Source organism: Orcinus orca, chromosome 11, assembly GCF_937001465.1.
Source record: "Orcinus orca chromosome 11, mOrcOrc1.1, whole genome shotgun sequence".
Lineage (NCBI taxonomy): Eukaryota > Metazoa > Chordata > Mammalia > Artiodactyla > Delphinidae > Orcinus > Orcinus orca.
In genome coordinates, this window is record NC_064569.1 from 56,068,887 (window position 1) to 56,093,568 (window position 24,682).

General features: G+C 37.3%; 1 protein-coding gene across 3 annotated transcripts in view; it reads left to right on the plus strand.

Moving 5' to 3' along the window:
- RAB3IP (RAB3A interacting protein) overlaps nt 1–24,682 on the plus strand; it is a 167,626-nt gene that overhangs the window by 124,375 nt on the left and 18,569 nt on the right. For all 3 annotated transcript variants that reach the window (XR_007470348.1, XR_007470349.1, XM_049694991.1), the window contains 3 exons: nt 5,883–6,158; nt 6,865–7,123; nt 20,844–20,939. Coding sequence is in view for 1 of the 3 variants with exons in the window: in XM_049694991.1 (XP_049550948.1) it covers nt 5,883–6,158; nt 6,865–7,123; nt 20,844–20,939 (631 nt within the window). In the remaining 2 variants the exon portion in view is untranslated. The remainder of the gene's footprint in view (nt 1–5,882; nt 6,159–6,864; nt 7,124–20,843; nt 20,940–24,682) is intronic.

The following is a 24,682-nucleotide window of genomic DNA, read 5'->3' on the forward strand; positions in this document are numbered from 1 at the left end:
AGCTGTGTTGGTAATTCACCCATAAGAATTTAATGCTGTTGTCCTTTTTACTCATTTTTAGTGATCTTTGACAAGTTTAGTTTATGAATTGGGATAATCTCCACTTGAAATTAGTTTTTTAAATTACTTATTACTGGGCTTCCCTGGTGGCGCAGTGGTTGAGAATCCGCCTGCCAATGCAGGGGACACGGGTTCGTGCCCCGGTCCGGGAAGATCCCACGTGCCACGGAGTGGCTGGGCCCGTGAGCCATGGCCACTGAGCCTGCGCGTGTGGAGCCTGTGCTCCGCAACGGGAGGGGCCGCAGCAGTGAGAGGCCCGCGTACTGCAAAAAAAAAAAAAAAAAAGTTTAAATTACTTATTACTTAACGCAAAGAGTACTACTGCTTAAAAATAGTTTATGTTATTCATATAAGAACTCTGAATACAAAATAAATCTTAAAGCTTCCATGTACTATTTGAAAGAGCAAAAGATTTTCAGTCTGGTTGGCAGCTCATTACCAGCTAAGCTAAACATTTTATGGAAATTTCACATGCTTGATAAAGGGACTACATTTAATCTTAAAATAATCTCCTTTTCGGGAGTGACTGGAATTTAAACAATGTGTTGTAGGTAGAGGCACTGCTCAGAGGTGCTCTACTCTACGAAATACTACTTGCATTTCTCTTTTAATTCTCACCCTGTGAGGAAGAAAACCGAGCTGCAGGTTTCTAGATGAGAGAACCTAGGCACACATTGGCCCAGTAACTTGATAGAAGCAGAATTCAGACCTGCCTCTCTTTGAGGTTTGGGTCTTATGTTCCTAGCCTGTGCTCCAGTTTATGCAACCTTTGTATTTTCCATAAATACTTTGCTTTCATACCTTAGACATACCTGGAAAGTCCTTCCAGGGGGTTTATCTTTCTCATTATTTCCTACTCTTCTTTGGGTCTTTTCTTTGGCTTCACTTTTCTGGGAGTCCTTTCCTTCTGATTTATTTGCCCCTCCTGTGTGGTCTCTTAGTAGCCTCTGCATATTCTATAGCATTTATCACACTATCATTGCCACTATCGGTGTCTCCTACTATATTGATACTATTTGGGAGCAGAGATGATTTATCATCTTCTTTCCCCAGAGCCTGGCACATAGTAGACTCTCAATGAATATTTGTTGAAAGAATAGTTGAGTGTTTATAGGAAAAATAGGGTGGATGTTGCAGGGATGATGGATTTTAATTCAGCTTAAGCAGAAACATATTTACATGAACCATCTAACAGTGGAAAGGCAAAGCAATTCTAGTAGTAGTAGTGTGGTGTGGTGGTGAAGAGCTAGGACTCTGGAGTCCAACAGACATAGGTTTTATTTATTTATTTATTTTTAAAGTCTTTTATTGAATTTGTTGCAATATTGCTTCTGTTTTATGTTTTGGTTCTTTGGCTGTGAGGCATGTGGGATCTTAGCTTCTGGACCAGGGATTGAACCTGCACCCCCTGCATTGGAAGGCAAAATCTCAACCACTGGACCGTCAGGGAAGTCCCAGACATAGGTTTTAATACTGGCTACCCTAAGCTGCAGCTTCCTCAACTGTACGTGGGCTGGAGCTATACCTGATATTTAGTAAACGGTCAGTAAATATTAGCTGTTATTATGAGAGAAACCACCCTATAATCCTGTGTGACTGGGGGGGGACTGGAAGTTTGATGGCCCAGCTCCCCATACCCTTTTTCTCCCCCTGGATTATTTTGAAGCAAATCCAGGTAATTTTATTTCATCTATAAATACTTTCGTGTGTATCTCTAAAAGGTAAGAATTTTTTTTTATGTAACCATTATACCATTATCTCTAAAAATGGACAGAAATTCATAATAATATCAGTAATATCCAGTGTTCAAGTTCCCTTTATTGTCTTATAATATGATTTTACAGTTGGCTAATTCAAATAAGAATTCAAACAAGGTCCATATATTATATTTCATTATGTCTCTTAAGTTTCTTTATAAATTCCCTCTTTTTTTCCACTTTTATTTATTGAAAAAACCAGGTGGTTTATCCTGTAAGAGTTTCCCAAGGTTTAGATTTTGCCGTTATTGTCCATATGGTATTATTATTTTTTTTATTTTTATTTTTCGGTACACGGGCCTCTCACTGCTGTAGCCTCTCCCGTTCCGGAGCACAGCCTCCGGACGCGCAGGCTCAGCGGCCATGGCTCACGGGCCCAGCCGCTCCGCGGCATGTGGGATCTTCCCGGACCGGGACACGAACCTATGTCCCCTGCATCGGCAGGTGGACTCTCAACCACTGCGCCACGAGGGAAGCCCCATATGGTATTATTTTTAATATGTTCCTCTAGGCTCTGTATTTCCTATAAACTGATGAAGATGTTATTTTTAGTATGTTCCTCTAGCCTCTTTCCTATAAACTGATAAAGACCTAAAGGCTTGATTGGATTGGGATCTTTTTTTTTCTTATTAGGGTGGCAAGAATGATTCATGGATGGTGGTAGTGTTCATTTCCTGTTTTACCACATAATTCTCATAATGTCTGATTTTCTCCCTTTTTGTGATAATAATGTCATCAGTGAGTTCAGGTACTGTCATTCTGATCCATTAATTATAAAGTATCCCAGGTTTTACCTTAGGGTTTTAATAGTTATTGATAAGTGTTGCCTAGACTCATTATTTCATTAGGATTGCAAAGTTATATTTATTAAATGGGATTCTTTTAAAAGAAGGATTTTTCCTCATAAACTATTTAGTTCTTTAACGTATAGGAAAGTCAGGCTAAATACTGGATTCTTTCCTTTATTTTACCAGTTTTCAAAATAGTGAATTTGTTCCATAGCACTGATCAAAAGGGACCAGTGAGAGGCTTCCCTGGTGGCTCAGTGGTTGAGAGTCCGCCTGCCGATCCAGGGCACACGGGCTCGTGACCTGGTCTGGGCAGATCCCAGCCGTGGAACGGCTGGGCCCGTGAGCCATGGCCGCTGAGCCTGTGCGTCCGGAGCCTGTGCTCTGCAACGGGAGAGGCCACAACAGTGAGAGGCCCACATACTGCAAAAAAAAAAAAAAAAAAAAAAAAAAAAAAAAAAAGGGACCAGTGAGATTTTTTTGTTTTGTCTTATTTTTAGTATAATCATGAACTCATGGGTTTAGAATTATTTTTTGTTCTTTACAGGTATTATCCTTTTTGATGTTCAGATTGTCCCATTTTTGGTTAGTGGGAGTCCTTTTGATACCACTCCAGTAGTCTTTGATAGCTTTCTTGCTTCCTGGTAAAACAAGATGTTGCAAGGACTTTTTGTACATTACTGCCCTGGGCTTGGAATCAGCCATTTCTCCCAGGAGTCCTTGTTCTTTTTTCATAGGAAATGGTATTACGCTGGGTACAAGGGGTACTCATTGCTCCTGAGTTGGTTGCTGTTGTTATACCTTTTCAGTGGATAAAGGTAGACATCTTTTTAAATAAAAAAAATTTCCTGGGCTTCCCTGGTGGTGCAGTGGTTGAGAGTCCGCCTGCCGATGAGGGGATGCGGGTTCGTGCCCCGGTCCGGGAAGATCCCACATGCGCGGACCGCTGGGCCCGTGAGCCATGGCCCCTGAGTCTGCACATCTGGAGCCTGTGCTCCGCAACGGGAGAGGCCACAACAGTGAGAGGCCCGCATACCGCCAAAAAAAAAAATTTCCTGATATTTCTGATTCAAATTTAGGACTTCAGAGTTTTAAATTCCTTGATTTTGTATTTGTATCTCTTTTCTCATATGTTGAAAATCTTAGTTCTGAATGATATTAATGTAATTTGTTTTATCTTTTGTAATAGTTTCAGAATAGCAGTATCAACATTACTTACTAATATGATTACTGAAAATAGTGTATGATTTTTTTAACTTCCTTTGACCTTAGAGTATATTCCACTAGGGATATATACAGTTTTATTACTATGTTTTAAAATCATTTGAAATAGTTCTTTTTGATGTTGGTTAAAACTACCATGTTAGTACACAGCTAGATTCATTTGTTTTATTTTTAGATATTCTTTTTTAAAATCTAATTTTGTTTTATCATTTATGTGGTTCCAAGTTCAAATTCAAATCTACAAAGCAGGGTACATTTGGAAAAGTATAGCTTTTATGCCTGTCTCCTCTTCCTGTTCTCGCCCTTTCCTAAAAGTAACAGTTTTTTTTTTAAAATTAGTTTTTGGTGTATCCTTCCATTTCTAAAATATAAGTACATGTGAAAAAGTATATATATAATTATATATGTATAAATAAATTTGTATTTTCTCCCTTCTTAGATAAAAAGTAGCTTACTACTTTTACTTGTCTTATTTTCAATGCTTTTTTTATTGAGTGTGAGAGTAAAATTTTTCAGTTTAATGAATGAGGTGGGGGTTTTTTGTATTTTATGATGAAATTATATGGTATATTGGTGCTTGTGTTTGGGAATTTTTTGAAGTTCTGGGAAAGTATTAGTCATGATTATCAAAGTACTATTGTAGGAAAGAAAAAAATTGGGAAGAGAGATTGGATTCAGATCGTAGAAGACCTTGATTTTCCGGATAACAAGTTTGGAATTTATGCTATAGACAGTGGGAAATCAGTAAAGGTTTATAAGATTTCTTTATATTTTTTAAGTGAAAAACTTGAGTGGTACACTTTTTAGTTTTCATGTAAATTTTTTATATAATTGTGAAGTTGCATGAAATATTTTTTACTGATGGAGAAACTGAAGCATACATGTTATTACTAACAGCTGACTGGTAACAGATGTTTATTTGTACTCTGTGCCAGTTACATAGTACACTACTAAATACTTTATGTGGAGTGTCTGACTTAATCCTCACAGCAACCTGGAGAAGGGAGGGAATATTATTATTCCCATTCTCATCCCATTAGAGGAGAAATTTAAGGCTTAGAGAAATGTAATGCATTATCCTGGATTGGATCTTGGGCCTATCCAGAACATTATTAGGATAATCAGTGAACTTTGATTGGGGTCAGTTGTTTAGATGGTAATAGTGATCAGTGTTAACATCCTGATTTTGGTGATGGTTTACTTAGGATATATACACTGAGATAGTAAGGGGTAATGGGCATCATGCTTAAAACCTATTCTCAAATGGTTTGAAAATGTTAACAGTTTCATAATCTGGGTGAAATATGTACAGGAGCTCTGCAACTCTTACGTAAATTTGAAATTATTTCAGAATAAAAGAAAAAAAACACAGACTCATCCAAAGTCAGAATAAAAGAAAAAAAACACAGACTCATCCAAAGTCAGAACAAAGTCTGTTCTGAGGCAGAACAGAACAGTTAGTTGAACTACACACATGTGTCTCTATCTTTACTGCCTCTTCTCCTTATTCTAACCAAAGTCACATATGATAGCAAAGTTAAAAATATCAAGCAGAGCTTCCCTGGTGGCGCAGTGGTTGAGAGTCTGCCTGCCGATGCAGGGGACACGGGTTCGTGCCCCGGTCTGGGAAGATCCAACATGCCGCGGAGCGGCTGGGCCCGTGAGCCATGGCCGCTGAGCCTGCACGTCCGGAACCTGTGCTCTGCAACGGGAGAGGCCACAGCAGTGAGAGGCCTGCATATCGCAAAAAAAAAAAAAAAAAAATCAAGCAAATTTTTATTGCTTCCTCATTGTTAAATATTTATTAATTACTCACTGTAACAGTGTTAGCCATCACTTTCAAGTTTATTCTGAATCAGAGTGTTTGCCTTCTGTAGTGTTTATTGTCTGAGATCACTTAATACATTTTAAATGTAGTTTCTTTCCTTTGCTGTCTCTTTTCGTTGTAAGTTTATAGTTTATAATGGACTGTTAAATACATTTTATAAACATACATCTTAATTTAATTTTAAATGTCACTATCTCAAAATAATTTCCTGCTTTTTTAACATAGGTTATCCTATGATGAGGCATTTGCTATGGCTAATGACCCCTTGGAAGGCTTCCATGAAGTAAACCTCGCTTCACCTACTTCTCCAGACCTTCTTGGTGTGTATGAACCAGGAACTCAAGAGCAGACTACCTCACCAAGTGTCATCTACAGGCCACATCCTTCAGCTTTATGCTCCGCCCCTATCCAGGCTAATGCCTTAGATGTTTCCGACCTTCCTACACAACCTGTGTATTCATCCCCCAGACGTTTAAATTGTGCAGAAATATCTAGTGTCAGGTAGGAGATCATCAAAATGCTTGTTTTAGAGTATTGTATTAAACAAACGAAGTTTGCTTGGTTAACTTATTTTAAGTTTTATTGTTTTAGAAAATTTGAATAATACAAGGTTGTTCATGAAGAGCAATACATGTTAATGCTCAAGAGCAGGGGTCGCAAACTTTTTATGTAAAGGGCCAAATAGTAAATATTTTAGGCTTTGTGGGCTACACAGTCTCTGTTGCAACTGTTGGACTCTGCTGTTAAAGTGTGCAAGCAGCCGTAGACAGTATGTAAATGAATACGCTCCAATAAGACTTTATATATAGACACTGAATTTTGAATTTTATATAATTTTCTTGTGCCACAAAATATTATTGTTTTTTTTCAACCATTGAAAATGTAAAAATCATTCTTGGCTTGTAGGCCTTAAAAAACAGGTGGCAGGCTGGATTTATCCTGCATTTAGTTTGCAGACCCCTGTTCTAAAGTAGCACTATCCAATAGAACTTTCTGGGATGATGAAAATGTTCTGTTTCTGTGCTGTTTAATATGATAGCCATTAGACATATGTGGCTATGAAGGACTTGAAATGTGGTTACTTTGGCTCAGGACATGCTATTAATTAGATATAGTGGTGAACAGATTGGATAATGCAGTTATAGACGTGTGTTTATGCCAGTTATATTTAAGCACATGCTGATGTTTTTTGAACTCTCCTTTACAGCATCCATGTTACAGACCCAGCACCTTGTTCTACCTCTGGAGTCACAGCTGGGTTAACTAAATTAACTACAAGAAAGGACAACTGTAATGCAGAGAGGGAGTTTTTACAGGGTGCTACCATAACAGAGGCCTGTGATGGCAGTGATGATATTTTTGGGTTGAGTACTGATAGTCTGTCCCGCTTACGAAGCCCATCTGTTTTGGAAGTTAGAGAAAAGGGCTATGAAAGATTAAAAGAAGAACTTGCAAAAGCTCAGAGGGTAAGCAAAAAGATATTTTATTCTTCCATATGTTATATTCAAAATTAATATTTATCCATGGGGGGGCAACTCAAGTGAAATCATGACAGTTCTACACTTATCTTTTGAATATGCACAGTCTCAGCTCCTATTGGGCAGCATTTAGGAATCTGTGAAATTGAGTAGGAAAGAAGCTCATCTAAGAATACAAACTAGAAAAAAGAGATTCTTAAATTCTTTTTGTGCCCCCCGCCTACATTGCCTGTTCCCTGTCTTGCATTATCTGTAATGCAAATTTGGTGAGTTATGTTCCATGTGTGGGTTTTTTCCTCTCTGTATGTAATTGACTTTGTGATTATTTACTTGAAGCCATTCAGTCCAAGTCATTATGTTTTGAGGAACTGTTGTAGTAATGGTGCGTTGCCATTCAGCTGGGTATGAATGTTTTCTGTACCTTACCTTGGAGAATTTCTTCTCCTAGTAATTTGTTCTGTTTCTCACTTGGTCATCTTTTAAATTTCTATTTATTCCCAAATTTGTGACTATATCTCATTCTTTTTCTGCATCTGTAATTAAATTTTTAAAGGGAAATATATAGCACTAAATATTCATACATTAGAAAAAAGGAAAAATTTCAAATCAACAATCTAGTCTCCCACTTAAACTAGAAGAACAGCAAAATAAAACCAGGAGCAAGCAGAAGGAAGGAAATAGTAAAGAGCAGAAATCAATGAAATTGACAACAGAAAAGACAGAGAAAATGAATGAAACAAAGTGCTGGTTCTTTAAAAAGATCAGTAAAATTGACAAACCTCTAATAAGACTGATAAAAAAGAACATAAGACACATTTTCAATAGCAGGAATGAAACAGAGGGTATCACTACAGACCCTGCAGACATGGAAAGTATAATAAAGGAATAATACGAACAACTCTACGTATATAAATTTCACAGCTTAGGTGAAATGGACCAGTGCACATTTAGAAAATTGAAGCAATAGGGAAAACATTCTATGACATGATTTCCAGCATATTATGACATTTTACAAACATATATTCCCATCTTCTCCCCACCGGACTTTTCTCTCAAGAGCATAACATTGATTTTTGTATCCCCAGTGCCTAGAATAATACAGAACGATGCCTGGCATATATGTCTCTTTATAATGCTTCAATGAATGGCTAATGGTTAAACATCCATGAAGATATGCTAAAACATTTTTGGTTGAATGTACATTTATCAGAAAGAAAAATCAATAGCCTTTTTAATCTTTTCCCAAAGGTAGGGGGTGTGGTGAGATGTGGCTATATTTGGCATCTGTCATTTGGCTCAGACTCTCATCTTAATACAGAGTATTAAGTGAAATAACAATTTATATAGAGGTAAACTATTGAACATATATATCCATCTTTGGGAATACATTGTGGTTACTGATTGATCAGAATATATTGCTAATTTCTTAGCTCAAGTTTGGAGTTATTTTTGAAATCTTTAGTTTGTTGTATTTAGAAGTACTGTCGAGGTAATTGAAATGATAATGATGTGTGAACACGTGCATATGGTGAATTTTATTATGAAGAGTACAAGATAGTGTTAATACTTACTTAGAGCTCAAGACTTGAAAAGGACTGTTGAATATGAAAATACTTGCTGAATTAATGGCAACTTGTGAATCAGAATTATGTCAATAGTCATTCTGTTTATTCTGATTATGCTTTTAAGAGTGGCCAGAAAGTTACCATTTTTTCCATCCTTTTACTCTTAACCTATTTTTGTCTCCCTATTTAAAGTGGGCTTTCTTGAAGGCAGCATATTATTAGATCTTGCTTTTTTATCCTTTCTGATAATCTCTGCCTTTTAATTGGTGTGTTTATGTTAGACTATTTACATTTAATGTGATACAGTTTGGTTTAAATCTGCCATCTTACTGTTTTCTGTTTGTCTCTTCTGTTTCTTTTTCCCTTTTTTCTCCTTTTATGCCTTCTTTTGGATTAATTCCATATGTTTTTGTGATTTCATCTTACCTCCTTTGGCTTATTGGCTGTATATCTTCATTTTGCTAATTTAGTGATTGCTTTAGGGTTTGTAGTATACAACTTTAACTTATCACTCCCTACGTTCTGATAATATTATACTATCTCACACACAGTATAAGAACTTTACAAAAGTATGCGGTTGACCCTTGGACAAAGTGGGGTTAGGGGCATTGACCCCTGTGCAATTGAAAATCTGCATATGACTTTATGTGGTTCTGTATCTGTGGATTCAGCCAACCACTGATTGTGTGCTACTGTAGTATGTATTTATTTTTAAAAATCCACATATAACTGAACACATGCAGTTCAAACCCATGTTGTTCAGGGCTCAACTGTACTTTTGTTTTCGCCTTTCAGTTTTTTTGCTGTGATTGCCATAATTTTACTTCTTTATATGTTTTATTTAAATTCCACAATACATTTAAATTACTTTTTCATTAAACAGCTGGTTATTTTTTAAAGGGATTTAAATATAAGAATCCTCATATTTACCCATATAGTTACTATTTCCAGTGCTCTTCATTCCTTCATGTGGATCCAGATTTCCATCTGATACCATTTTCCTGCTGCTTGGAGGACATCCTTTAACATATTTGTTATGTGTGTGCTACTGATAAATTATTTTCAGCTGTTGTGTATTTTAAAAGGTTTGTTTTTCACCTTTGCTTTTGAAATATAGTTTCACTGGGTAAAGAATTTTAGGTTGATAGTTTTTTTCTTTTAGTATTTTAAAGATGTTGCTCTAGTGTCTTCTGGCTTGCACTGTCTCTCACGAGAAGTCAGCTGTTATCCTTACCTTTGTTTTTCTGCATGTGATGTGATATTCCTCTTTATCACTGGCTGTAAGCTATTTGATTATGGTGTGCCTTGGTGCAGTTCTCTTCAGGTTTCCTGAACTTGGAATTTGTTGAGCAGTTCTCTTCGGGTTTCTTGAACTTGGAATTTGTTGAGCTTCTTGAATTTGTGGGTTGTTGGTTTTCATAGAAATTGGGAAATTTGGGCCATTATTTCTTCAAAAACATTTACTTACCTCCCCTATCTCTCCTCTCCTTCAGGACTCCTATTATGTGTACATTAAACTGCTTAAAGTTGTCCCATAGCTCACTGATGCTCTATTCATTTATTTTTAAAATCTTTTTTTCTCTCTGTTTCATTGTGTATAATTTCTGTTGCTGTGTCTTCAATTTCACTACTCTTCTTTTTTCCCCCTGTAGTATCTAATATGTTAATTCTATACAATGTATTTTTTATCACAGACATGTTAGTCTTCATCCCTGAAAGTTCGATTGGGTCTTTTAAGTATTTCATTTGTTCTGTTTAACATGTTTAGTCTGTCTTCTAGCTTCTTGAACATATGAAATACAGTTTAATAACAGTTAATCCTTGTCTAATACTGCTTTTATCTCTTCAGGTGAAATGCTGGAACAGATCATAGGCCTCACTTTATTGTCTCCCGTTTCTGGAGGATCACTGTCTTTTTTGCCTGATGTCCAATGTCTTAAAAATCATTTCACAATTTTTTTCTGGTTTTGTTTTTAGTTCTGTCAGGCAGGGTGGTAAATATGATCCCTGGTACTCTATCTTGATTGAGAGTGAAAGTTCTATTTCTTTATTTGTATTGTTTGCTCTGCCCCATCCCAGTTAACCCCAACACAGAAGTCTACACTTAAACATACACTTCAATAATTTTGAGCTTCATGAAGATAAGGATTATATGTATTTTTGCTCATGATTATATCTTGAGTACATAATGGCTTCTCAACACATTCTGTTGATTAAATTAATATATACATGTGTATGCAGTTACACTGTTGTGTAAGTAGACACACATGCATAATATATTAGTTAGGGATGTGCTAGCTTCTTGTAAGTTACCCCTAAATTTTAGTGACTTAATAGAAGTTCATTTTTATTCATTTAACACTTTAAAGCAAATGTTCATAGTTCACAGGCAATTCTTTGTGAAATAATTCGGGAATCTGTGTTTCTTCTGTCTTGGATCTTTGTAATCTTTTAGAGTTTTATTATCGTATCTAACCAGTGAAGTGAAGGGAAAAGAAAACTTGGAGAAAGCACACCTGCTTCTAAAAAGCTTTGACTTAGAAGTGATACACATAACTTTTACTTATATTCCATTGGTGTGAACCAGTTTCATGCTGATACTTAAATGTGTGATGGGCTGGGAAATGTAGTCTTTGGTGGAGTAACCACTTACCAGCAACAAATCCATACTGTATGTAGGGGGAGCAACCATGTGGTTATTGATTTTCAGGTGCAGGGATGCCAGAGGTGGTGATGTAGTCCTTCACTTGTTTGGCCTTCTGCAGGTCATTGCTGAAGAACAACTTTTGGTGGAATCCTGAGACAGAAGTTGGGTTTTAGTACATCACTTTTAAAATGTAGATTCTACCCCAGAATCTGTCTACCCCAGATTCTCTTGAAACAAAATTATTGTATTGAGGCTTGAGGATATGCATTTTCAATAAACTACGCTATTGATTCTTTTTTTAATATGTATAAATTTATTTATTTATTTTTGGCTGTGTTGGGTCTTCATTGCTGCTAGCGGGCTTTCTCTAGTTGCGGTGAGTGGGGGCTACTCTTTGTTGCAGTGTGTGAACCTCCCATTGTGGTGGCTTCTCTTGTTGCAGAGCATGGGTTCTAGGTGCACGGGCTTTAGTAGTTGTGGCATGTGGGCTCGGTAGTGGTGGCTCGCAGACTCTAGAACGCAGACTCAGTAGTTGTGGCTCACGGGCTCAGTTGCTCCACGGCATGTGGGATCTTCCCAGACCAGGGCTCAAACCCGTGTCGCCTGCATTGGCAGGTGGATTCTTAACCACTGTGCCACCAGGGAGGCCCTCCTTTTTGTTTTTTAATTGAAGTATAATTGATTTACAATGTTGTGTTAGTTTCTGGTGTACAGCACCCTATTGATTCTTATATTCACTAAAGTGTGAGACCTACTGATATAAGGTGTTACTTTCAACTTTTAATTATTCTTCCTTAAAAGATAATGAAAATGACTTAGAAAATAAAATCTGGTGGAATAGCTTGCAGCCAGAGAAAGTCATTCAAAACATGTACTCGTACAGATCCATGTTAAGCATGACCCTACTAACTGTGACCAAGGATGCTTATAAACATTTACTGTGTTCTTTTATGAACAAACATTTCTTGAGTAACCAAAGTTCTCACAGCTTGTATTAGGCCCTGTAGAGGGAAAAATAAATTAGACTTCACCCTACTCTTAAGGTGCTTACTAGTTGGGGAGAAAAGACATGTATGCGTGGTGATGTTTCATTGATCCTTAGTTGTACGTTGTCCCTCATTTTAACATCTCTGAAATCAGTATGAGTTTTAAAATTGCTCCCAGCTAGGCAACAGTCATAAGAGTTGTCATTGCCAGCTTGCGTGCTAACTTGCCTGTAGCCATACATGTTGTTATTAAATCAGTTGAATTATATGAGCTGGGTGCTGAATTACTGGGTTAAATGTCCTAAAAGGATCTCACTATGATAGGACATCAAAACAAAGAGAAAGGTACAAAAGAGAATGACATACGATAAAAATTTGTGTCTCCATCAGTTTAAAAGAGTTCTTCCTATAAGTACAAAATGAAAATTCTAAGTGAAAAAAACCCAAAACCCATCAGATCATAGTTTCATTGCCAGCATTTTTCTTTCTTGATGTATAAAATGTTTATCGTAAAATTAATGAGTCTTCAATTTGATGGAATATACTTGATCATAGAGTCCTGATTTTCTGTGTTTGAAATATCCCTCAAATTTCTTTTCTCTAGTACTACTACTCTTAAGTCTGTGTCTCTTGCCTGAAATACTTCAGTAATCAACTGTCTTCTCTGTCTCCAGTCTTTTTTTTTTAACCTAACCACACTGTTCAAGGTACTGTTCTGAATTGCAGTCTAATTGTCACTGTCCTGTTTAAAATCCTTCAGTGACTTCCCATTGCCTTTGGGATGATTTCCCCTTTTCTTTGAAGTAAGTTCCACTTTCTTAGCCAAGGCTTTTCAGGACTCACCATAAACTTAACTTTCTGACATTATCTGTGGCATCCACCCCTCCCCATCTTTAGCCACTGTGGAATGCACTGTTTTAGTCTTTACATTTGGCAGGCTCCTACTTTATCTAATATGTGCACATCACTACGATAGCCCTTATCAGTTTTCCTTGTGAATCTGTTTAAAGATTTGCTGCCCTCAGTAGGCTATGGCTTTGTGAAAAGCATGGACTGGGCCTCGTTCCTTTTCTCTTTCCAGCACCTAGATGAATGCCTGATGCATTGTTAGCATGAAATTAATATTTGTTTAAGGAGTGAATTTCGAATAGCTATTTTACAGTATAAGGTACTGATAATGAAAAGTGCAAATGACATTCTAAAAAGTATTCACATGAAATACAAATCTGAGTTCATATGGGTAGATTGATTTAGACCTAGAAGCATAAAGAGTCAGAGATTTATGCCCAGTCCAGGTGGATGAGATCAAATTGGGGAATGAAACAGGAATGAATCAGACCAGTTTAACTCTAGTTTTAGAGTATGGATCAAGGGTAATAACTCTGAAAAGGGAAACTGAGCACATATTGTAGAGGGTCTTTAGTATCAGGGTGAGGTTTACTTTGGTAAATGGTAGGGAATGATTCAAGAATTTGCCTTTGTGAATGACATATGTGTTGCTCTGAGGATTGGAAGCTTCTCAAGGGGACAGTATCTTACTTGGTTTTGTATCCTGAGGGATTACTGTAGTACCTACATAGTAGGAAATGTTGAATGAATTGACTTTTCATATATAATTATAAAATTGTGACATTTTAGAGTTCAGAAGGATCTGGAATTAAACGTATGCATTTACAGAGTTATAAATTAACTCAGGGAGAATTGGCATCTTTATGATGACTTTCTATTCAAGAACATAATATGTCTTTCTTCCTATTTATTTAGGTCTACTTTTGTATTTGAGAGTATTCCATTTTGTGTTGTAGTCTCTAGCATTATGAAGTTTCCTTTATCTACTTTACTGACTTTTGCCCTGCCTAGTCTTATATCAATATTGAGGTCTCTGTTTTGTTATTTGTATTATATTTTTTGTGCACTTCTATCCATCCTTTTATTTTTAATCTGTCTGAATCACTTAGTTTTAGGTGTGTCTCTTGTATAGAGAATAGAGATGGATTTTGCTTTTTTAGCCGATCTAAAAATCATTTTCTTTTAATAAGTGAGTTGCACACGTTTGTATTTATTGATAAGTATTCTGCATTGGGGCTTGTTTCTGTCACATAGCTTTCAAATGTCTACTCTATGAATACAATTCTTTTCACTATGTGCTCTGTTTTCTTTGTGCCCTCTTCCTTTTTTTCCTATTTGGTATTTTGGAAGGTTTGATTTCCATTCTAGTTGTTACCTTTAATCAAAGAATTTCTCTTAGCCTTTCTTTAGGTACTGACTTTGTTCCCTACTATAAGCAATACCATAAAATTAGTAACTGTTTCTTTCCTTCTCCTCTATCATTTAGTTTTAGTTAAAGGTATTATCTTAATGTTAATCTCTATGGTGTTAAATATGTTTAGGTTTATACTAATTGATTTGTGAGTCTCAAGTTATATCCCTTTATTCCCAGTTTATATTTAAGAAGTTAGTGAATTTAGTTTCATCTTTCTCCTATTTTGTTGGTTTTTTTTTTTTTTTTTTTTTTTTTTTTGCTCTGTACGCGGGCCCCTCACTGCTGCGGCCTCTCCCGTTGTGGAGCACAGGCTCCAGATGCGCAGGCTCAGTGGCCATGGCCCACGGACCCAGCCGCTCCATGGCACGCGGGATCCTCCCAGACCGGGGCACGAACCCGCGTCCCCTGCATCGGCAGGCGGACCCCCAACCACTGCGCCACCAGGGAAGCCCTGTTGTTGTTTTTTTTGTGTGTTATTTTTACGTTTTTAAAACTTATAACATTTATGTAACTGTTTTCTCAACTTTATCCCCATTTAAAAAAAACAGACTTTTTTGAGAGCAATTTTAAGCTCATAGCAGAAATTGAGAGGAAAGTACAGAGTTGCTATATATCCCCTTTCCCCACATATGCATAGCCACTCCCACTATCAACATCTCACCCCAGAATGGTACATTTGTTATTGTTGCTGAACCTATATTGACATGTTATTATCCCCCATTTACTTTAGTGTTTACATTAGGGTTCACTCTTGGTGTTGTACATTCTGTGGATTTTGACAAAAATATAATAATGTGTATCTATCATTATAGTATCATATGGAACAGTTTCACTGTCCTGAAAAATCCTCTGTTCTCTACCTATTCATCCCTCCCTACCCCTCAGTCCCTGGCCGCCCAGTGATGTTTTTACCATCTCCATAGTTTGCCCGTTTTCAGAATGTCACGTAGTTGGAGTCATACAGTAAGTAGCCTTTTCAGATTGAATTCTTTTATTTAGTCATGCATTTATTTTCCTCCATGTCTTTTCATGGCTTGATAGCTCATTTCCACTTAATGCTGTGTAATGGTTCGTTATTCGGATGTACAAAAGTTTAATTATTCATTTACTTACTGAAGGATATTTGGTTGCTTCCAAGTTTTGGCAATTATGAATGTGTAAACATCTATGTGCAGGCTTTTGTGTAGATGCAAGTTTTCATGTCCTTTGGGTAAATACCAAGGTGTATGATTGCTGGATCGTGTGGTAAGAGTATGTTTGGTTTTGTAAAAAATTGCAAGCTGTCTTCCAAAGTGGCTGTACCATTTTGTATTCCCACCAGCAGTGCATGAGAATTCGTGTTGCTCTCCATCCTTGTCAGTATATACTGTTCTCAGTGTTTTGGTTTTTGGCCATTCTGATAGGTGTATGGTGGTATCTCGTTGTTGTTGTTGTCGTCTCCTCGTTTGCATTTCCCTGATGACACGTAATATGGAATGTCTTTTCATATGCTTATTTGCCATTTGTATATCTTTGGTGAGGTGTCTGTTCAGATCTTTTGCACATTTTTAAATCAGATTGTTTTCTAACTAAGAATTCTTTGTATATTTTGGTTAACAGTCCTTTATCAGATGTCTTCTGCAAATATTTTCTCCCAGTCTGTGGCTTGTCTTTTCATTCTTGTGTATTCCCGTCTTCTAGTTGTAGTTCTACAGTTAAATACATTTGCTTCTCACGCCCAGTTCTTAATGTTAAAGCTTCTCCAGTTTTTTTTTTTTTTTTTCCAGTTTTTTCTTGATTACGTGAAACTCATTTGCTGCTTGATAACTCAGCCAGGCTCATGGAGGATATATTTTCTAAAGTTTTACAGTTTTATAATTTTCTGTCTCTGGTCTGACATTTGAAGGATACTTTGGCTGGATATAAAATCCTCAACTCATAGTTTTTTCCTTTGAGTATCTTAAAAATGTGATTCCATTGTTTTCTAGCATAAAATGCTGTTGAAATTTGATACCTATCTGATTTTCTTTCCCTTGTATCAATAGTTGACTTGGCTTTATGTTTAACTTTTTTATTATGGTAACTTCACATATCTTCTGTTTGTTTGTTTTTCATGTTTAAATGAATTGGATTTCCCAGGATTATTAGGAAGAGATTCCTGTGAAGGAGTAGGATAAACCAGGATAGCTCTCTCAGTCTCATGTTCCAGGGCTTTCCCTTCTGTTGTTGGTGGTGTATCTGTGTAGCCACTTCTGTCTCTCAGAGGTAAGCCTTGTTCAAGGTTTTCTTGAGAAGGTGGTTCAAGATGATGGTGTTGGAAGATCCTGAACCCACCTCCTTCCATGGACACACCAGATCTACAGCCACATATGGAATAATTCCCTCTGAAAAAGAACTAGTTGAACAGCTTCTCCACACAAAGGATAAAAAGGCCACATAGAGACAGGTAGGAGAGGCAGACATGCAGTCTCACCAGGAATCCCACCCCTGGTGCGGCTGACCCACAGTCAGGGGGGAATCTCACAAACACAGAGCTTCTCCCTGAGAAGCAAGGGGTTTGTGCCCCACATCAGGCACCTTGGGACCTGCACTGGACAGATGAGCCCCCAAAATGTTTGGCTTTGAAAACCAATGGGGCTTATGTCCAGGAGACCCAAAAGGCTGTAGGGAACTGAGATTTCACTCTTAAAGGCTCACATGCAGACTCTCTTACCCTGGGACCCAGCACAAAAGCAGCAGTTTGAAAAGTGCCTAGACCATAAGTGAGGAGATTCATCTGCTAATCTTAAAGCATCTGCCAGAGCGGGAGGGGCTTATTGGGACTCTCTCTGGGGATGGAAGTGCTGGCAGGCTCTGTTTTTGCATTCTCTATCTTGCAAGCACTGGCAGGTGCCATTTTTGCACTCTCATACTACCTTGCTTGTGTTCTCCATCCCTGTGCTCTCCCACAGCCTCAGGAAAGCCAGTGGGCACACGCCACCCCCTTGCTCTCCTGCAGCCCTGCTAAAGCCAGTGGGTGCACACAGTCCACACAGAGCCTTGAATGCCTGGCTCTAGAGGCCAGAGGGGGGCTTGTGTTTTTGGGGCTCCACGGGACTGAAACAGTTGGAGAGACAGTTCTTGGCAGACTGCCATCCCCAGGGTATGGCATAGATAGCTGACTGAAACACACTCCCAGTCTTCCTGTGAAAAATCCTATTTACTTGTCCTGGAGCTTCAGCCTGTTCTGAAGGGCGTGACAAGTTCTCAGGGAATGTAAGCCAGGGGATGCCATCTTTGCTGTCTCCCTTGGCCTTGCTACAGCTTGCAGGTACCTCCCAGAAAGGAGCTTGAGCACTTGTCTGGAGCCCTGATTTTTGCAACTGTTGCCAAGGGGACACCTCAAGATCACCTGGTCTGGAGGCTGGCGAGGTTTTCAATTGTGGTCCTGTGGGACTGTATATATTTTCATACTTTAAAAGCTGCTGCCTAAGGGTCTGGCTTCTCATCAACTTGAAACTAGATGCTGATTAAGGTCCCGCCCTTTGGAACACTGACAGGTCTTGGCAAACCCTCACAGTTGGGACCTGTCAAGTATAAATCAGGCTGCCTAGATAGTCACAAAGGTTCAAGAGGCAACCAAGAGCTAGGACCTGAACAATAAAGTTCATTTTTTATTTATTTATTTATTTTTGCGGTATGCGGGCCTCTCACTGTTGCGGCCTCTCCCGTTGTGGAGCACAGGCTCTGGACACGCAGGCTCAGCGGCCATGGCCCACGGGCCCAGCCGCTCTGCAGCATGTGGGATCCTCCCGGACCAGGGCACGAACCCGTGTCCCCTGCATCGGCAGGCGGACTCTCAACCACTCTGCCACCAGGGAAGCCCAAGTTCATTTTTTAAATGAGGCCACTCCTCCAAGACTGGGAAAGGGAGCTATTTTGCATAATACATGGAAACAAACACAGAGAGTCAAAATTAGGAAACAGAGAAATATATTCCAAATGAAAGAACAAGGTAAAACCACAGAAAATAGCCTTAATGAAACAGAAAAGTAATTTACCTGATAAAGAGTTCAAAATAATGGTCTCACCAAACCTGGGAGAAGAATGGATGAACATAGTGGGAACTTCAACAGAGAGAGAGAAAATATAAGAAAGTACCAAACACAGGTCACAGAGCCAAAGAATCTAATAATAGAACTGAAAAATACACTAGAGGGGTTCAACAAGAGGATAGATGATGAAGAAGAAGAAAGCATCAGTGATCTGGAAGACAGGGCAGTAGAACTCAGCCAAATAGAGCAGCAAAAAGAAAAAAGAATGAAAAAAAGTGAAGGTAGCTTAAGGGGCCTGTGGAACACTATCAAGTGGAACAACATTCACTTTATAGGGGTCCCAGAGGAGAAGGGAGACAGGAGGGGGCAGAGAACTTTTTGAAGAAATAATGGCTGAAAACTTCCTCAACCTGGGGAAGGAAACAGGTATCCAGGTCCAGGAAACAGAGAGTTCCAAAAAAGAACTCAGAGACACCAAGACATATTATAATCAAAATGTCCAAAGTTAAAGAGAATATCAAAATCAGCAAGTGAAAACCAGCTTGTTACATACAAGGGAACTCCCAAAAGACTTATCAGCAGATTTTTCAGCAGAAACTTTGCAGGCCAGAAGGGACTGGCATGATACATTCAAAGTGCTGAAAGGAAAAAACTTTCAGCCAAGAATACTCTACCCAGCAAGATTATCATTCACAATTGAAGGAGAGATCAACAGGTTTCCAGACAAGTAAAAGCTAAAGGAGTTCACCGTTATACCAGCCTTACAAGAAATGTAAAAGGACTTCTTGAAAGCTGAAAAGAAAAGGCACTAATTAATAACAAGAAAACCCATGAAAGTGAAAGAAGGTTTTCTCCATCAGCCTAGTGTCTCAGTGCTTAGCATTACATCCTGAGATATTTTTTTTTCTAATAATACTTCCAGTGATCTGTTTCCTTTGGAACCTTGCCACTCCTTCCTCCTTTAATATCTGAACCTTCTCTCTTGCTATCTCCATTATTCCCATCCTGCAATTTGGTTTTATATTCCAAGAGTTCTCCCCTTATGGTGGGGCTCTGTCCTTCTGGAAAGGCCTCTTTGCTGGATGCTTTGAGATTCCCGAGTGTGTAGAGCTTCACTGTACTGTTAGCTGCCTCTGTACTGCGTATGATTTTTGCACTCATCTCTAACTTGGAGCCTGTGAAAACCCTTCCCTTTTTCTCCATTTGTTCTCACATTTTTTTCTTCCAGTTTTTACCAAGGGTATAGTCCTCTGCTTTGGGGGCGTTTGTAATGATTTTTGGGTTCTGAGGCTTTATACAGTATCTCTGTAGTCCCTTTCACTTCCTGCTGCTCCCTTCCACACAGTGACTGATCCTGTGGTCTGGGCAGTGTAGCCACATTTTCTCATGGTCTAAGATATGTTGGGATTTTCTTTTACCTAGTTTTGTTGAAGATGTAGTCATTTGGTTCTTTTGATATCCCAGTTGGAATATTTGGTTGTCGGGAATTGTCAGGGGATTCAAAAACTATGCTGCCACCACAATTAAAGAATAACTGTATTTGTGGCTGATATATAGAGAGTTTGGATTTTTTTTTAATCTCTAAGTTTGAAAGATAAATTTAGGGTAACATAAAATTGCATATTTAACATCTTAATAAAGGAATTTTTAGCATCTATTTATGACCTATTGAGGAGTCACGTATAAATGTAGGATTTTTGTCATTAATATTCTTCTTAATTTTAAATGTAATATACATTGTTTGCCTCTGGTTGCAGTGTTAAATGGGTATAGTCTCCTAATGGAAATTTTAGGCTAATTGCAGTATGGTACATGGAATTATAGGTAAACAATTTTTAAAGTAAACATGAAAAAACTTCACTGAACATTTATTGAAATGAATCAGTGTAATTGAAGAAATTCCTTGGTTGATAGAAATAAATATGTTCAGAGAAAAGTTAAGGAAAAAAGAATGAAGTTATTTGTTTATTTTCACATGTAATGAATAATTATACTTAATCTTTGGATATTTTATGAAAAAACATGAAAATTTAATATGTGAGTTAGAATTATTTGTAATTTTAGACTTGCCTGATTGTTTCCACATAGCAAGTGCTAAATAAACACTTTCAGTGTGAATGTTGTAGGTGGGGGCAGTATTAATATTTTGTAATTTTATTAGTAAAAATTGTATAGTCTGCTGAAACTAACTTCGAACTTTGGAAATAAAAAATAAAATGATCAATTTCTCATAGGAACTGAAGTTAAAAGATGAAGAGTGTGAGAGGCTTTCTAAAGTACGAGATCAACTTGGACAGGAATTGGAGGAACTCACAGCTAGTCTATTTGAGGTTGGTCTGTTTACATCTTGGCCAAGAGCAACGTCATGATTTTTATATATTGATAGATTTGTTTTATGAGGGAATCTTGAAAAAGATATGCTTAGCTTCATGCATATTTATAAGTCCTCTAAAAAGATAAAATCTTTAAGAAATGTAAAGTCTACAACTTAAAATGATATGAAAAGAAAAAAACACTGTGGGTTACCAGAATCAGGTGGTTTAAAAATGTGTATGTGGAAAGAAAGGAGGTAAATTTTAATTTTGATTTTACCAACTATTTAGGGGCTGCTTTAGAGTATCTTTATATGATTCCGTAACAAAGATGGCAAACCCTTGAGGTAGTCTTCTGATAGGGGATGATTTGAGGAAAGTTAGAAGGCACACATCTTTATTTCCAGCCTGCCACAGGATCAAAATTCCTACCCAGTTCAAGCAGTGTTTCTCAGTAGGGGGGCCATTGACTTTGCTGGACATTTAGAATCCTTGGTGTATTAGGGTTTTCCAAGAAACAGAACCAATAGGATGTGTGCATATACATATATACATTTACATGTATGTAGAAAGAGACTTATGTAAGGAATTGACTCATGCAGTTATGGAGGTTGGCAAGTCCCAAAATCTGGAGGATGAGTTGGTAGGCTGGAGACCCAGGAGAGATGATGGTGTAGTTCCAGTCTTGAGTCCAAAGGCTGACAGACTTGAGACCAAAGAAGAGCTAATGTTTCAATTTGAGTCTGAAGGCAGGAAGAATACTCTTACTCTTTGGGGATGAGCCTTTTTGTTCTAACAGGCCTTCAGCTGATTGGATGAGCCTCACCCACATTATGGAGGGCAGTCTGCTTTACTCAGTTTACCAATTCAGATGTTAGTCTCATCCAGAAGCATCTTCACAGAAACATCCAGAATGTTTGACTAAAGTATGTGGCCCAGTCAAGTTGGACACACAAAGTTAACCATCACACTTAGCCCAAATTCTAGTAATACTCCCTCATCATTTTGACAGCTTTTAAATATCCTTGTGGAGGATGGGGAGAGGGTATTATTCTTGGTTAAGAACCACTACCTTTAGGTTATAAGACCTTTAGCCTTCAGAAGTTGCTTATTAAAAACATTGATGTGTTACTAGAATGACTAGTGTCATTATCACTTTACCAGTATTTTCCTTTTTTCCCTAAAAATTTGTTCTTAAAAATTTTAATGTAAAAAAAGATTTTGCCGCCTGCCGATGCAGGGGACACGGGTTCGTGCCCCGGTCCGGGAAAATCCCACATGCCGCTGAGCGGCTGGGCCCGTGAGCCATGGCCGCTGAGCCTGCGCGTCTGGAGCCTGTGCTCCGCAACGGGAGAGGCCACAACAGTGAGAGGCCCGCGTACCGCAAAAGAAAAAAAAAAAAAAAGATTTTGGAGGAAAAATTTCTTTACCTTTTGTTATTTTTGTATATGCAGAGTCTTTTTTAGTTTTAGCTGTATGTATTTGCTTACCTAGTTGTAATCCTAATATATTTTGTACTTTAAATAACATCTTTTCATGTTACTACATAGTGAATGTAATGATAATCATAATCTATCAGGTGTACATTCCACAGTTTCTATCATTACAAGTAATATTGCAGAAGATATTTTCAAACATGGGCTTTCCGTGCCCCATCTGCTCCACAACCCTTTGCCCTCTCCCCTGTCTTTTTGGGTGTCATTTGCTTTCATGGACGTTTAAAAACTAACTTATTTTCTTGTTTAGTTAGCTAGTTATCAGAGATTAGAGGAAGATAAATTTAAGCATAGAGGTAGTGGGAAGTTAAAGATCTGGAACAGGAGCTGTGTAACTTGTTACATTTTTATATGTAGAAGGACTCGGAAACATAAGACTTTTCTTCCAGCAATGTCTGGTTAGAAATGTTTATAATATATGGATAGTAGATAAGCAAACAAATATATTATGCTACTTACGTTAATTTTGATTTCCTATCTGCCTGCCCTTAATTTTAACCCTGCTTATTTCCATCCATCTGCACTTAAATGTGCATTTTGTTAGATGAAGTAGGAGGAGAACAAACAAACTCCCTCTCTATAGTAGGATGTGAAGTACCAGAAATGCAGTTCATGCAGTGAATGAAAAAGTTATCTAAAAAACATAGTTTTGGGATCCGTAACTTATCCCCAACCTAACAATGGCTAATAGCCTTAACTGTGTATACTTTCTGGGAAAGAAACTACACTGATTAAAGATGATTTCAGTAATGAAGAAAGTTGTATTCAAACCAATACAAATTTAGAAAAAAAGGGCAAAACGTTTTTCTGTGGTCTCAGTTGTGCCTTCATGATTTCGGTTTACCATTGTCTTATGAAAAGATGTTTTTTGCCTACATTTTATGTATATGTGTCTGTAGTTTTTTTAAGAATTAAAGATTTTTCTGAATAAACTCAATTTGTACAATTTTGGTAAACTTGTAAACTCAGATTAGGAATTTATTATGAATGATGAATAATCTTGAATATAATTATACTTTGTATTTAGCAAACGTGAGTCTTAAATGTATCAAATACAGGACTCTAAAATTTTATGTATGTGTGTGTATATATATATTTTTTTCTTCTAGTATTTTAGATTTTGAGATAATGTAAAATATAAAATGAAGTTGGTTGAAAGAATGCTTTACAAAGTAGTCTACATTTAACATGGAAAAAAAAGATATGTAGTCTTAAGATGTTTTTATATTTTTTCAGCCAGTTTTAATAAATGTCTATGATATGCTTAGTTTTCTCTCAACAATGCCATATGGCACATATAGTATAAATTGTTATTTTGTCTGTGAAGAAAATGAGGCATAATTAGAGTAAGGAGCAAAGTTGGGACTCAGATTCATGACCTTGATCTTGCTTTAAGTGCTATGAAAGTCATAAATGGAACTTCCATTTGTCTCAAGCCACAGAGACAAATTTGAGCATGGACCTTCATTATGATAAAGATACCTACTATTTATTGAGAGTTTCCTGTGTACTAGACACTGTTCTAAGAGCATATGTACTTACTTACAAATTATGCACATACACTAACACACATATAATATGTTACATACAGTATAAAACAAAAGTTTTAAAAAGAGTGAGATAAAAAAATGCTTAAATTTTTTATAATAGTACAAAAATATTTTATTCTCACTAAAACATATTGTGTGTGTGTATATTTATTTAGTGAGAGCAGTGTGATTGAATATGTTACCTTGTTTTTGAAATCTTCTTTTAAATTTATGATCCAGATGAAGGTCTGGTCTAAATTCCATTTTTAAAATTTAGATGTAATGCTGCTGCTGACTCACAGATACACTGATCCAAAAGGAACAAGTACTTCTTTTCCTGTAATAAGTCATTATACTGTATTTTCAGTCCCATTGCCAGTTATGTGAAGGCTTTTCCAGAACATTCTCTAGTGAATTTTTGTCTTCTCTAATACCAACAAATTGTTTTTGCAAATTAATCAGAAGATGTTTAAACACTTTTTTAAAAAAAAAAGAGAAGAAAATCCCCTTCATTTGAATCACTGCTAACCAGATAGGAAAAAAATTCTGTTTTCAAAGTTTGTAAGTATACAGACATGAATATTTGTATAGATCAGAGGTCTGCAGCCTACAGCCTGCAGGGCAAAACTGGCCTGTATATACTTTTGTACAGCCTAATGAGACAAGATTGGTTTTTACATTTCCAAATGGTAAGAGGTGGGGAAAAAAAAATCAAAAGAGGAATATTTGGTGACAT